The sequence below is a fragment of the Saccopteryx bilineata genome, chromosome 3, assembly GCF_036850765.1.
Source record: "Saccopteryx bilineata isolate mSacBil1 chromosome 3, mSacBil1_pri_phased_curated, whole genome shotgun sequence".
In the NCBI taxonomy this organism is placed as follows: Eukaryota; Metazoa; Chordata; class Mammalia; order Chiroptera; family Emballonuridae; genus Saccopteryx; species Saccopteryx bilineata.
The window spans coordinates 130,307,140-130,320,915 of NC_089492.1; the positions used below are offsets into that span (position 1 = coordinate 130,307,140).

Below are 13,776 nucleotides of genomic sequence, written 5' to 3' on the forward strand. Positions count from 1 at the left end.
ATTTTAGCACTCCAATGAATTCAGTGGCTAGATCTTCCAGACAAAAAAATCAACAATGCAATATTGAACTTAAATGACGCACTGTATCAGATGGATTTAATTGATCTTCACAGAACATTTCACAACAAAGCAGCAGAACATACATTCTTCTCAAGTGCACAGGAAGCATACTCAAAGACAGATGACATAATAGGACACAAAATAAGCCTTTTTTTTTTAAGAGAGACGAGGGGAGATAAAGAGATTGAATCCCACATGCACCCTGACCACGATCCACCCAGCAAACCCTATACCAAGGCTACGCTCAAATCAATGAGCTATCCCTAATGCCTCAGGTCAAACTCAAAGCAATTGAGCCACCAGCTCCAAGAGGGGAAGAGAGAGAAGGGGGGGAGGGAAGTGAAGAGAAGCAGAAGGTCGCTTCTTATGTGTGCCCTGACCAGGTATTGAACCTGGGACATCCACACACCAGGCCAACATTCTATCCACTGAGCCAACTGGCCAGGGAAGGACACAGAATAAGTTTTAATTAATTCAAGAACATTGAAATAAGCCTTAGCCGCATAGCTTGGGTGGTTGGAGCATTTTCCTGAAGTATAGAAGTTGCCAGTTCAATTCCTGGTCAGGGCACATACAGAAACAGATTGTTACTGTCTCTCTCCTACTCTCTCGCTTTCCATCTCTAAAATCAATAAAATATGCATTAGAAAATGTATAAAAATCCTATCAAGCATCTTCTCTGACCACAATGTCGTGTATAAAACTAGGTATCAATTACAATAAAAACATGACATTCGCCCTGGCCGGTTGGCTCAGCAGTAGAGCATCGGCCTGGCATGCGGGGGACCCGGGTTCGATTCCCGGCCAGGGCACATAGGAGAAGCGCCCATTTGCTTCTCCACCCCCATCCCCCTCCTTCCTCTTTCTCTCTCTCTTCACCTCCCGCAGCCAAGGCTCCATTGGAGCAAAGATGGCCCGGTCGCTGGGGATGGTTCCTTGGCCTCTGCCCCAGGCACTAGAGTGGCTCTGGTCGTGGCGGAGCGACGCCCCGGAGGGGCAGAGCGTCACCCCCTGGTGGGCATGCCGGGTGGATCCCGGTCGGGCGCATGCGGGAGTCTGTCTGTCTCTCCCCGTTTCCAGCTTCAGAAAAATACAAAAAAATAAAAAAAAAAGAATGGCTGTCATCAATAAATCAACAAACAAGTGCTGAGGAGAATATGGAGAAAACATTCTCAACACTGTTAGTGTGAATGTAGACAGATGCAGCCACTATAAAAAGCACTATGAAGTTTCTTCAAAAAATAAAAATGGAACTTTTTTTTTCATTCATCAATCCCACTTCTGAGAATGTACGTGGAGAAAACTGCAGTACTAAATTCAAGGAACATACACACCCCTATGTTTACTGAAGCATTATTTACTACCGCCAAAGTACCCATCAGTAAGGAGAGCGGATAACAAGGCTGTCATATGTTTAAACAATGAAATACTACTTGAAAGCAGTACGTGCTGGAAACAGCAGGATGAGATTCACTAATAGAAAATGTTTAGGTTCTCAGAACAAAGATTAGAAGCCAGCATGTTGCTTGTCTTCACCCCCTGAAAACTTCTGCTGTTTCCAAGAGTTATTTGTACCAACTAATAAATATCTGAGTAAGGCTAGGGACTGGACTTCCATCCTTCATTCTGCTGACCGGGGCTGTTGTTTCCCCTCCGCTCCTAGAGCATGTCCTCTGGTCTCCAAGTAACTTGTTCTCCCTGCGTCAGGAGAGTATTATGTTAAGTGAAATAAGCCAGGCAGAAAAGAACAAATACCATACAATCTCAGCATATGTGGAACGAACAATCTAATGAACTTACCAACAAAATAGAAACGGAGGCATGATTACTTAGAATGAGAGCTGTCAGAGGGAAGGTGGTTTGGCGGGGGGGCTGGATGAAATATGAAGATACCAAGCAAAAAAACCATATCTAAATAATGCATAGACATAGATGATAGTGTGGTGATAGCAGGAGGTAAATGGGTGGGGGCAGGTGAACATGGGCACAGCTGGGATAAATGGGGATAGAACTTTCCCTTGGGCAATGGGTGCAGATGCACGTGGAGACGTTTTATTGACTTGTACATTTCAAACCTGTATGGTTTTGTCAACCAACGTCACCCCGATAAATTCAAGAAAATAAAAAAAGGCAAAACACAACAACCCCCTCTTTAGAGCTCATGGCAGAGGACATCTGGCCACCATGAGAGGATGAAAAAGCCTGTGGGCAGGTGAAGTCGGCAGGCAGGCTCTGCTCAGGAATATCTATCATTTCCTTCCCCTCTGCCTCTACCTTTATCTTCTTTCCTAAAATGTAGAAAACGGAATCTCCCATCTGTCACCTTCCCAGCAAAACAACATGGAGCACATATTGCACAGAAGCCTTGGGCAGACTGGGTCCCTGAGTCACAGCAATGAATCTTCCCACTGATTCACACTGGCCCTGGAGAGTGAGCAAGACAAACTTTTGTCACATGAAGTCACTCAGTTTCAGGGTCCAGGACTGTGGCCTAATCAACCCCAGAACTTTACACATCATGGCCGTTGGGTCATTCCTGACACTCATCATTTCCCTGTTGTGTGGATGCTTCTGCACTACAACAGCAAGAGATGAGTAAATGCAAAACAGACCACACAGAGCACACCTAGTCCTTCATAAAAAGGTTTGCTTAACCCTAACCTAGTTCACCTTGATTGACACAATGAAAACAAAGTGAGAAAAAAAACCCAAAGCATTCAGCAAACAGGATTTGACACTAGCAGTAAGACTTTGAGCAAGTTACTGTTATTTTAGTCTGTGTGTGCAAAATTCGGGTATTAACAGTATCTATTCCCTAATGTGTATGAGATGAAATTAGTTCTTGCATGTAAAACAGAACCAGGAGGCTTTGGAAGAGGGATGCTGGAGTATCTGAACTAAGGGTAGGGATATGAGCTGGTGCATGGAAAATCACTAAGGCAAAACCTAGCACCGTCTAGACATCTAGTAAATGTTTGTAATTACTATTCCGATTATATAAAAGCAAAATACAATTTAATGGAAATAGACTAGAAGTAAAATAACAAATAATATTAACAGTGATTATGTTTAAAACTATGAACAGCCTGACCAGGCAGTGGCGCAGTGGATAGAGCATTTGACTGGGATGCTGAGGACCCAGGTTCGAGACCCCGAAATCGCCAGCTTCAGCGCGGGCTCATCTGGTTTGAGCAAAAGCTCACCAGCTTGGACCCAAGGTCGCTGGCTCAAGCAAGGGGTTACTTGGTCTGCTGAAGGCCCGCAGTCAAGGCACATATGAGAAAGCAATCAATGAACAACTAAGGTGTTGCAATGCTCAATGAAAAACTAATAATTGATGCTTCTCGTCTCTCCATTCCTGTCTGTCTGTCCCTGTCTATCCCTCTCTCTGATCTCTGTCTCTGAAAAAAACAAACAAAAAAACCCCCCAAAAACCAAAAACCTATGAACAGGTAGGATATGAAGGTTTTTTCTATTTTTTTATGGCATTTTGTGTTGTAAATTTTTCTATGATGAACATATATACACTTTATAATCAGAAAAAAATCAGTTTTTTATAAATGCTAAAAAATTTTAGTATTTGTCATTTCACAAAACATCTTTAGTTGACATTCTACAAATGACACCATCCAATATTGTCCCAATATTTTCTTCTTGTGAAAAGTTTATATATCTATAAAAATAAAAGATAAAATATGCTAATTATCCATGCACTACTAAGTTTTATTATACAAACATATGTAAGTGAAATTTAATATCCTTCAGTTATTGGGATAATGGCATGAAATTACAAATGTGATGAAAATAATGCACAGTAGATGGCAATTGGTCACTTAGGCCAAAAGTGCCCTTTAAATTGCAATTATGGTGGTAACTCTCTAAACAAAGAAATCAAATCTGTACCTGTTTTAAAAGCATGCATCTAGACATTAACTTCATACTTCACTTATTTATATCACAAATGTACTCTGTAAGCTTGATATTTAATTCTCAGTTCATTCTTAGAGAATGCTTTTTATCAAATAAGTTTTTTCCTTTTTTATGTTTACTGAGGTGACAGTGGATAACAAAATCATACAGGTTTCAGGTGTACAAATAATTCTACAAGACAATACCCAAAATGTCTGTCCATCAACATTTATCCCAATCCCCTCCACATAAGCCTGCATCTTCCAATTTTGTGTACGTGATATTATTTATGAAATAATTTTTATTAATCTTTCCTAAAAGTTAAAAAAAAAATAGCAGCATTGGTGAGCAACAGCATCAGCATTACTACTAGACCTCATCTATCACACTCTACAAATGTGGCCTTACTAACCTTTTTGCACCTGTAATATTACTTATTTCCAGAAGACTTCTCAGAGAAACTGGATGACCCTCTACTTGAGATATTAGGTCTACTTGATCTATTTGTTTTTTTCCATCTTCAATGTATACAATCAGAATTGAGGTGTCATTTGCTGAGATACCAAATGTTTTCAAAGCTCATGAAATCTAGGGAAACAAAAGACAAAAATCAGTAGTTTTATTTCAGAAGCACCTTCCCATTTGCTGTCTTTCCTGCTGGGGTTCTTATTTTCATATCCCAAGGGTCTATGCCTACAGTTTATATCTTACGACTCCTTCCTAACATCCACCAGTTCCCCCTCTAGAGCACTCTGCTCTAAGGGGCACCTCATTCCTATGGAATCAAGCTCAGACTTCCAGCATGGCACACAAACAACCCCTGCCTCTGGCCACAGAGCACCCTCAGCCACGTACTCCCGAGTCCCAGCCAGTCAGGACTATTTGGAGATCCCATCACCATTTCACACTTCTCTGCCTCTGCTCACACTCTGTTCTCTGCCTGGAGTGTCCTCATTCTTCAAAGTCCAGTTCAAATGTCACTCCCCACAGCACCCTCCTTACAGAATCAGTTGTTCTTCACTGTTCCCAGAGATGTGAATTATTATTCCCATTAACCATTTATCATTATCAACTGAATTTCTATCTTGTTCATCTGTCTATCTCAGAAATACACTTGTTTCTTCTCTTTCTGACACTGTAAGTGCAATGGGGACAAACTCAATAGATGTTTATTAAATTAGTTTATTTCAAATGATATAAAAAACAAAACAGTAACTATCTGGTAATTTTTTCCTCCAGAAACTGAAGAATTCTATTACCATGCATTTTGTAACTATTTCAAATATCTATACTTTAAACTGTACTACACATTTCCAATTTTTTTCTTTTGATGATATCTGTACCTAATGGTGTGAATAAAGAGTAGATTAGAAATATGGAAACTTTATCAGGCAAAGTTATTTTTTATTTTCATGTGCCACAAAAGAAATGTCTTAGCTCAACAACTGATTACTATCAGTATCTCAACCACAAACTTCTTGTGTACTGAGTGTGTGAATAAAGCATGTGACAAGGCTGTTCTATGTACCAGGCTGGCTTCTCGTTATATGGAAAAGACGGAATTCCATCCTTAAACAGATTAAAGGATGCATACGACAGCACAGAAAATATCCACAACCTACTGTTTTATCAGTTTATTTCAGTGTCATTAAAGAAATCTTTCTGTTCCTATTTACATACAATTATCCACACTTAACTTAGTGAAACTTTTATCATATGTGTAGTGACTCCAAACCTTATTTTTCTAATAAAGGCAGTGCTAAACTTCAACTCTCTGTCCAACCTCTCTTCACTATTATTCTGTTTGGTTATTAACAATAGGCTTATGGGAATTGTAGCCACCAACTCAACGCTGAAGAACTCACGCCTTATTATGACAAGGTCAAAGTAAAAGCAAAAATGAGTATAATCCATATTAATTACATTGTTATTTGGAACAGGGTGAAAATTATTACAGTAGGTAGAGTTCTCGTCTTCATTTTTCCTAGTCTGTAGAGATGAACTGCTTTGTTTGTGGCCACAGTATCTGAAATGGATCGATGATCTACTGAAAAAAACAAAGAGAATTAATTACACACAGAATCTGGGGTACTCTGCAGATGCACACCCCATTCGATGGTAACTCTGCGGTCAGGCTGTTTTACCTCATCACAATTCCTATAAACTATACTTTCAAAACAGATCGCAACACCTGGGTTTCAGAAAATCATAGAATTTTAAAGCTTCAAAACTCTTAAACAGTTAAAAATTTAAATATAACATTTACCAAGGCCTAATATTATCACAAAGATTATATTCTAAACATTTCATACTTGCAATGTTTTTTTAAAATCTTAAACCAACCCTATGAAATCTGTATTCTTATTCAGCAGCAGTGGATGAGGAAATGAAGGCGACGGATCTCTGGGTATGAATGCCAGCTCTGACACTCACCACCAAGAGAACTCGGGCAAATTCCTTAGTGTTTCATCTGTCAGATGCAGGTAATCAGCACACACTCCATGGATTTAGGTGATCAGTACATCTAAAGCCCGTAGGACGATGCCGGGAACAGAGTAAACACTGTATATATAAAGGTGGCTACCATCTGGGCAAAGTCATAATAATAGGCAGAGTGGAGATGAAGTCTGTGTAAGCTGACTCCACAGTGTGTGCTCTCAGCACCATGCAATGCCTTCTTTGCAGAGATGGGCACCTGTCATTCTGAAGCCAGGCCACTACCTTTCCTATTTCCTAGCGTAGGGGCCTGACACTTAGGCTTCTATTCAGTTTAATTCAAGGCTGCCCAAATCTGACTCCACTCCACAGCTTGGACAAAAGGACAAATCCTTGTGAAAAATAACTCTCATGAAAAACTAACATGTTCTGAAATGTCCCAAATCTCTCATCCCAATAGTACTTACCATTGTAGGGTTTATTAATGAACATCAATAGAACCTTCCATGGCCTTTCACGTCGAGTTTGTCCAGCATTTTCACATCTTTAAATAACGAAACAGTCACCCTGCATCCTGGAAAGAGGTCCAGCTGATGTGTTGACTGCATTTCATAGGTAAGCAGGATTTTAAGGCACACAACCAAAAATGAAACACTTCTCTTGGTTAAGTTAACACTATGGTTTATACACAAAACATTCCTGTTAACAAATATATGGAAATAAGTTAATACTGGCACGACACAAATGTTACTTTGAAAAATTATCCTCAAAGCACAATTTGGCAGCTTCATGAGATATTATCTTTATAACACTGCTGAGCTTTCTGTAGCTTCCTCTCCTTGGCAAAGGATCAAGGTTTGCTGCCTGATCCCGGTTGTACAGATGAGGCCAGACTCAGTACACCTCTTGAGGAGCAGCTTCCCTGTGCACAACAGGAGAACACCAGAAATTCTTAGACCACAGTTTTACCTACGGTATTAACGAATCCGCACTTCCACTCAGCCTTTTTAACTTTTGAGCTCATCATTTTACTTGTATTTTAGCATAACCTCCACACACATATAAAGGAAGAAAATTACTTTACACAAAAGGTATGGCACGACCCAACGATCAGTATTTCACACATGGATTTTAGCACAGAGGGCAGACTATTAAAGAATCAATAATATTAGACTTAAAAGAAGCATAAGAGACAACTCAAATAACTAGAGAGACATAACTATAACCTTGGATGGAAAAACAAAGCACAAAAAATTTGAATTCTAAAAATAAAATTTCAATCCCAAAAGTCTTAATAAGTTTGAGTGAAGCAATTTGATAGGTTCATATAATCAATTCAATTTTCGATAGTTCCCTTTCTAGAACTCTTTCTCAGGAATCAATTAGAAATTGAGAATTTATGTAATAATATATCCTTACTCTAACAGAAAAATATTCAAAAACTATTATCTAATAACAGGGGACAGTTTGTGTCTAAACAACCATTAAAAACTGTAGTCTATTAAATGCTGACCTGTGGGTGGCCACAGTGGATACGCATCAACCTAGAACACAGAGGTTGCCAATTCAAAAGCCTGGGTCTTGTCTGGTCCAGGCACAACCAGGAATGATGCTTTCTGCTCATCCCCTTCTTTCTCCCCTACCTCCTTCTCTTTTCTAAAAGTATTAATAAAGTCTTGAATAGAAAAAGACTGTAGTCTATTAAAGTAATTAAAGATGTGTCAAAACAGCAAGAAATAACATTAAATTAAAATATGATTGATGGCTTCTCGGCCATTTGGCTAAGATCAAGTGTAAAATATCTGACTGGAAAAGAAAACATAAATGTGGCATAAATTGTGTGGTTTTGAAAGAAGATACACAGTCAACAAAAAAACAAATCAGTGAAAATACACTATACAAAAAAGTTATACCACACTTGGTGGAAAAACATCTGACGTTTTATGTTACGACCTGGAAAAAAAATCTATAAATAATGTAATGGCATATACCAGTTCAATCTTATTGTCATAATAGTATCCAATCAAGAAAAAAGATACTGAAAGTAACGAATATACTCAAAATATATACTCAAAAGATACAGGCAAAAAAGAAAAACGTGAAGGAAATACCCAAAATATGGCCATCTTGGGTAGTAGGGTCATAGTCAATTTTTTACTGTCCTCTACAAAAAATGTTTGCGATTATGTTCTGAGTTTTCTTCAGAGACCACACATAATATATTGAGTACATATAATCGTGGAAGAAAAAAAACTTTTTCTGCTTTTAGTTTTCATATTGGGGGAAAGGGACCCTTAGAACACATCAAAAGTGTCTGGCATAAAGAAGTTTTATATAATTCACTCACTTAGGCCAGAAACTTAGAATCATTTCATTAAATCCATACAGTCTTGTCAATTTTGCCTCTTTAATACCATTTTATCCAGTCCACTTCTCCCCTATACCCACTGGCACCCACCTAGACCACCGTCTCTCATCTACACTGTGGCCTCCTAGGAGTGGTCGCCTCACAATACCTGCCTCTCTGATCATCCAACCTCTACCCGGCAAAGTGAATCTTTCAAAATGTAAACCAACTCTTGCCCTTGGCCGCTCTTGTTATGAGCCCCCACTCTACGTTAAGGCGTTCCAGATTCCGATACCTGGGCCTTCCTCCTCTTCTGCTGCCAAGCACACCTCTGCCTGACCCCGCTCCTCCGGCTGTGGCCGCCATGGGCTTCTCAGCTTCAAGTCACCGAACTTTCTCCCACACTCTGCCCTCTCGGGCAAGACGTTGTCCAGACTCGATTCTTGCCTCCCTCCAACTCGCTATGAGTCCATTTACCAGAGCGCCCAGGGCCCCGGGGGCGGTCCCTATTACACCCGCTCCTTAGCCCCTATCACAACGTGACATGAGCGTACAGTCCTAGGGGAGGCTTCCGTGCTGCCCTCCCAGGGCCTGGCCTCCGGAGGCGCTGGATAAACAAGAGCGGAGGGAACGCCAGGCGTCGTCCCTGACACCCGGTTACAGAAGCTCTATACTGCTCCTCCGCTCACCCACCTCCAGCACTCCTCCTTCCGGCCTGGCTCGGCTGCTCTAGCGCTGGTAGGAGTCACCGCCTCTCACCCTTGCCGACCCGAAAGACCTTCCCCTCGGAAACAAAGACTTCAACTTCCGGAAGCTCGGTCGCAGCGACCGTCTATCCCGCAGTCCGCACCTACTTTCCGGATCTCCGCGAGGGAAGGTTCCGGTCCTCAGTCCCACCAGCCCGTCTTCTGCAGATACCTGATCCTTAGCTTGAGGCCTGTCAGCAGACGCAAAGGAGAGCCTAGGTTCCCTCAGACACTTCCATGAGCAGAGCTGAAAGGATTCGTGGATCGGAAGCTGAGGTCTGAGTGCAAGTGTTAGCCTTGCCTCTTACCTTTGTTGGGATTCGGCGGGAAGTCCCCATTTCATGCCTGCGCAAATATTGGCCAGGATGACTTCTACAAGTATCTAGGTTAAATTCAAGTTCTTTTGGGAGGTAGGTGGCTCAGTGTCCTTGCTCTCAATTAGATCTTTATAAAAGGATCCGCTACAGAGAACCGCACTCAGAATTTGCTCTGGGTAAGAAGAGACTCGTGACTACATTAATGAAATCATCCTGAGTCTGTCAGCTCCAGGAGAGGAGTAATCCCCTTAATTTAAGCCTGTATTATCCAATTAAATACAGCATTCCAGGCAAGAAATGGAATTTAAAGAGACTAAAGACACATAAGGCCTTAGCCTATTTAAGGACTTGCAAAAAGAAACATGTGACTAGAACACGGTATGAATACATTTAATTGGAAAAACTATTCTGGCAAAAGTTTGGTATGTAGATTATATAAAGAACTCCTAGAACGCATAAAAACTAAAATAAGAGAAACAACCTAATTCAGAATGTGTCAAGCCCTAGCTGGTTTGCTCAAACAGCACACCCTCTGGAACTGCCAAAGTTGCATATGGCATCCTGGTCAAGGCACATACAGGAAGCAAATGAACACACAAATAAGTAGAAAACAAACTGAATGTTTCTCTTTCTCTCTCTCAGTCTAAAATCAGTCAATAAAATATACATATAAACAAATTTCAAAAAAACGATTGGGTGACATTTGAACAGACACTTCAACGAAAGATATATGAAAGGGCAATAAACACATGAAATGATGCCAATCATGCCTGACCAGGCTGTAGTGCAGAGGATAGAGTGTGGGACTGGGATGCAGAAGATCCAGGTTCAAAACCCCAAGGTCACCAGCTTGAGCACAGATTCATCCGGCCTGAGCACAGGGTCACTGGCTTGAGAAAGGGGTCACTTGCTCTACTATAGCCCCCAGTCATGGTACATATGAGAAAGCAATCAATGAAAAAGAAAAAGAGCCACAAAGAAGAACTGATACTTGTCATCTCTCTCCCTTTCTGTCTCTCTGTCCCTATCTGTCCTTTATCTTTCTCTGTCTCTGTCTCACATACAAAAAATTATGCTGATCGTCATTAGCCTCAGGAAAATGCAAATTCCAAAAACCAATGGGATACTACTATACACCCATATGATGACTTTTTTAAAAAAACAAGACTTTTAAAATCATGTTACTGTATGATCCCAACTTTACAAAACTCTCAAAACTACTAAATTTATTCTAGAATGAATAAAAGCAAATCAGTACTTGTTAGGAAAGGGGGAGTGGGAGACAGTGACAGGAAAGGACCCCATAGCAATCTCTTCATTGAAACCAATATTCTGTATCTTGTTACTTTGTTATTAGGGAGTATGAATTTGTCGAAAAATATCAAATCATGTACTTTATTATTTACTTGTGGTTTTTTTTAGGTGAGAAGATGGGAGATAGTGAGGCAGATTCCTGCATGCTCCCCGATGGGGATTCACCTGGCCAACCACATCCAGGGGGATACTCGAGTACTGATTAGTACCTGAGGCTGATGTGCTCCAACAGAGCTATCCTCAATGCCCAGGGATATGCTCAAGTACTCGAGCCATTGGCTGTGGGAGGGAAGAAGGGAGAGAAAAAGGGGAGAGAATGGGCAGAGGGAGGGAAGGGAGAAGCAGATGGTCACTTCTCCTGTGTGCCCTGACAGGGAATTAAACCTAGGAACTCCATACACCAGGCTGATGCTCTATCCACTGAGATTCTGGCCAGGGCCAAACTATTAATTTTAAAATTACATTTTACAGACTAAATTATATATCTATTAAATATAATCTATTTCATAAACTGGATTAAAAACAGACATTAAAAACATTCTCTCAGTTCATAGCAGCTTGTTCATAACTGCCAAAGCTGGAAGCAGCCCAAATATTCATCAAATAAATGGATAAACATGCCCTGGCCCAGTAGCTCAGTTGATCATCCCAACCTGCACAGCTTGTGGGTTTAAAGCTAAGTGAGGGCACATATTTATACAAGAGTTGACCAATGAATGCATAAATAAGTATAACAACACTGTTTCTCTTGTTCTAAAAATTAATACATAAATAAATAAATAAATCGTATAAATAAATTGTAGGTCCATACAATGGACTTCAACTTGACAATAAAAAGGATCAACTGTTGCTAAATACAATAATGTAGAAGAATTTCAAAATATGTAATATGCTGATTAGAAAAGGCCAGAGATAAAAATAGTGCATGCTGTGTGGTTCACTATAAATCTATTCTATAGAGACACAAAGCAGATCAGTGGTTACTTGGGTAATAGGTCTGGAGTGGGAAAGGGGAATACTTGGGGGGAGGGGTAAATAACATCTTTGTAAATGTCAGTAACCGCTGCGTGACCTGTGGTGGTGCAGTGGATAAAGCATTGACCTGGAATGCTGATGTCGCTTGTTTGAAACCCTGGGCTTGCCTGGTCAAGGCACATATGACAAGCAATCAATAAACAAAATGGGTGAAGCAACTATGGGTTGATGCTTCTCATTCTCCCCCCACACCTGTAAAATCAATAAACAAAATCTTTAAAAAAAACAGTCAAAGTCAGTACCTGAAAATAATCCAATCCTTCAACTGGTAAATGGATAAACAAATAGTGATATAACCAAGTGCTTACATTCACATTCATTGTATAGTGCATATAAATATTTGTAAAATTATGAATATTTTCTATTTTATATTAAACCCCATACTGCACATAGTCTACAGTATGTGCCTCAGACCAGCGCAGCTTATAATTCTGAGTATTAGGGAGAATGGTGCAGAATTATAAAAATTGACTTATTGAGAAAAAAGGATGGGATCGGGAGGCCTCTTCAATGCTGATGGCAATATACGAGTGCCCCATAGCCCCAGTTTGCTTTATTAGATAGCCGTATGCAAATAAGGAAGTCTTTGATACAAAGTTACACATCTGAGGCAAAAACAGGAACTCTCCCAAGGCATAAACAGGAATCCTCCTACCACCCATAAGCGAAATCAACCAACATTAGAACAAAGAGAGAAATGGCATGTAAATAGCTTCCAGCAACTTAAGCAAGCAAGTGAAGTGGGTGCAAATACTCAGCATCAGAGCCAATATGGAGGTGGAGGGGGGAGAACTTAGCCTTTTGCTAAGCCTCGAATTTACAAAGGCTTTTTGCCACTTATAGTCTACAACAGTATGGCTACAAATATTTTATAATTTTCCCAATCAATTTAAGTGTACATCCATTCTATTGTTTTTAATGGTAACATAGTATCCCATTAATAAGCACCAAAATTTATAGAACCAGTCCATTATTTTTATTTTTCTTACTAGTCCATTATTGATGGACTTATAATTGTTTTCAGTTTTTTTTTCTTGGTCTTCTGTTACAGCTAGGCTGCAATGTAACATCCCTAAACATGTATATCTAAAGTCCTGGAAGTAGAATTTCTGGAATGAAGGATACACAAACTAAACATTTTGAAAAATAAGCATTATTACCCTTTAAACATATTGTTGTTTAAAGGGTAATAATGTGTTTAAACACTTCCACGCACAATGAACTTTTTATTTGGTTCTTATCATGTGTCAGGTGGTATGCATTTAGATTTTAGAAATACCAAACAGTAATTGAGGCAAAGGTGGATATCAGGTCTAAGATTTCCACAGAGTATCAGGCAGAGGGAAAATCTATTAATTTTGCTATGATTGAAACAGCAAAGCACTGCAAGTCATACATTGGTCCAAAGGCAGAACAGAATACCAAATTTCAGGTTAAAATGTACATAATTATAATATCAATTGCGTTTAGTCTTTTTAATTTTTAGTTTCAAATTTCTGAATGTATCTTCTGCACATGGTTAATAATAATCTCCATAAACATTTCAGATCAGGGTAAATTGAGGGCCATAAATGTCAATTATTGAATAAATGAATGAATGAATAAATGGGAC

At 39.8% G+C, this 13,776-nt stretch overlaps 1 protein-coding gene and 1 long non-coding RNA gene across 2 annotated transcripts; both read right to left on the reverse strand.

The window, feature by feature from the left end:
- Positions 1-230: 230 nt before the first annotated feature.
- On the reverse strand, positions 231-2,484 carry LOC136330504 (uncharacterized). The gene is made up of 2 exons (XR_010730316.1): positions 2,335-2,484; positions 231-1,758 (listed from the first exon to the last, which is right to left on the reverse strand). It is a non-coding gene; the product is annotated as an uncharacterized lncRNA (long non-coding RNA).
- Positions 2,485-2,490: 6 nt separating this feature from the next.
- TPRKB (TP53RK binding protein) lies at positions 2,491-7,046 on the reverse strand. The gene is given in 6 exon segments (XM_066267406.1): positions 2,491-3,733; positions 4,382-4,557; positions 5,893-5,906; positions 5,909-5,992; positions 5,995-6,013; positions 6,972-7,046. Coding segments are annotated over 6 exon segments (420 nt in total). The 5' UTR covers positions 7,014-7,046; the 3' UTR covers positions 2,491-3,648.
- Between the last annotated feature and the right edge of the window lie 6,730 nt (positions 7,047-13,776).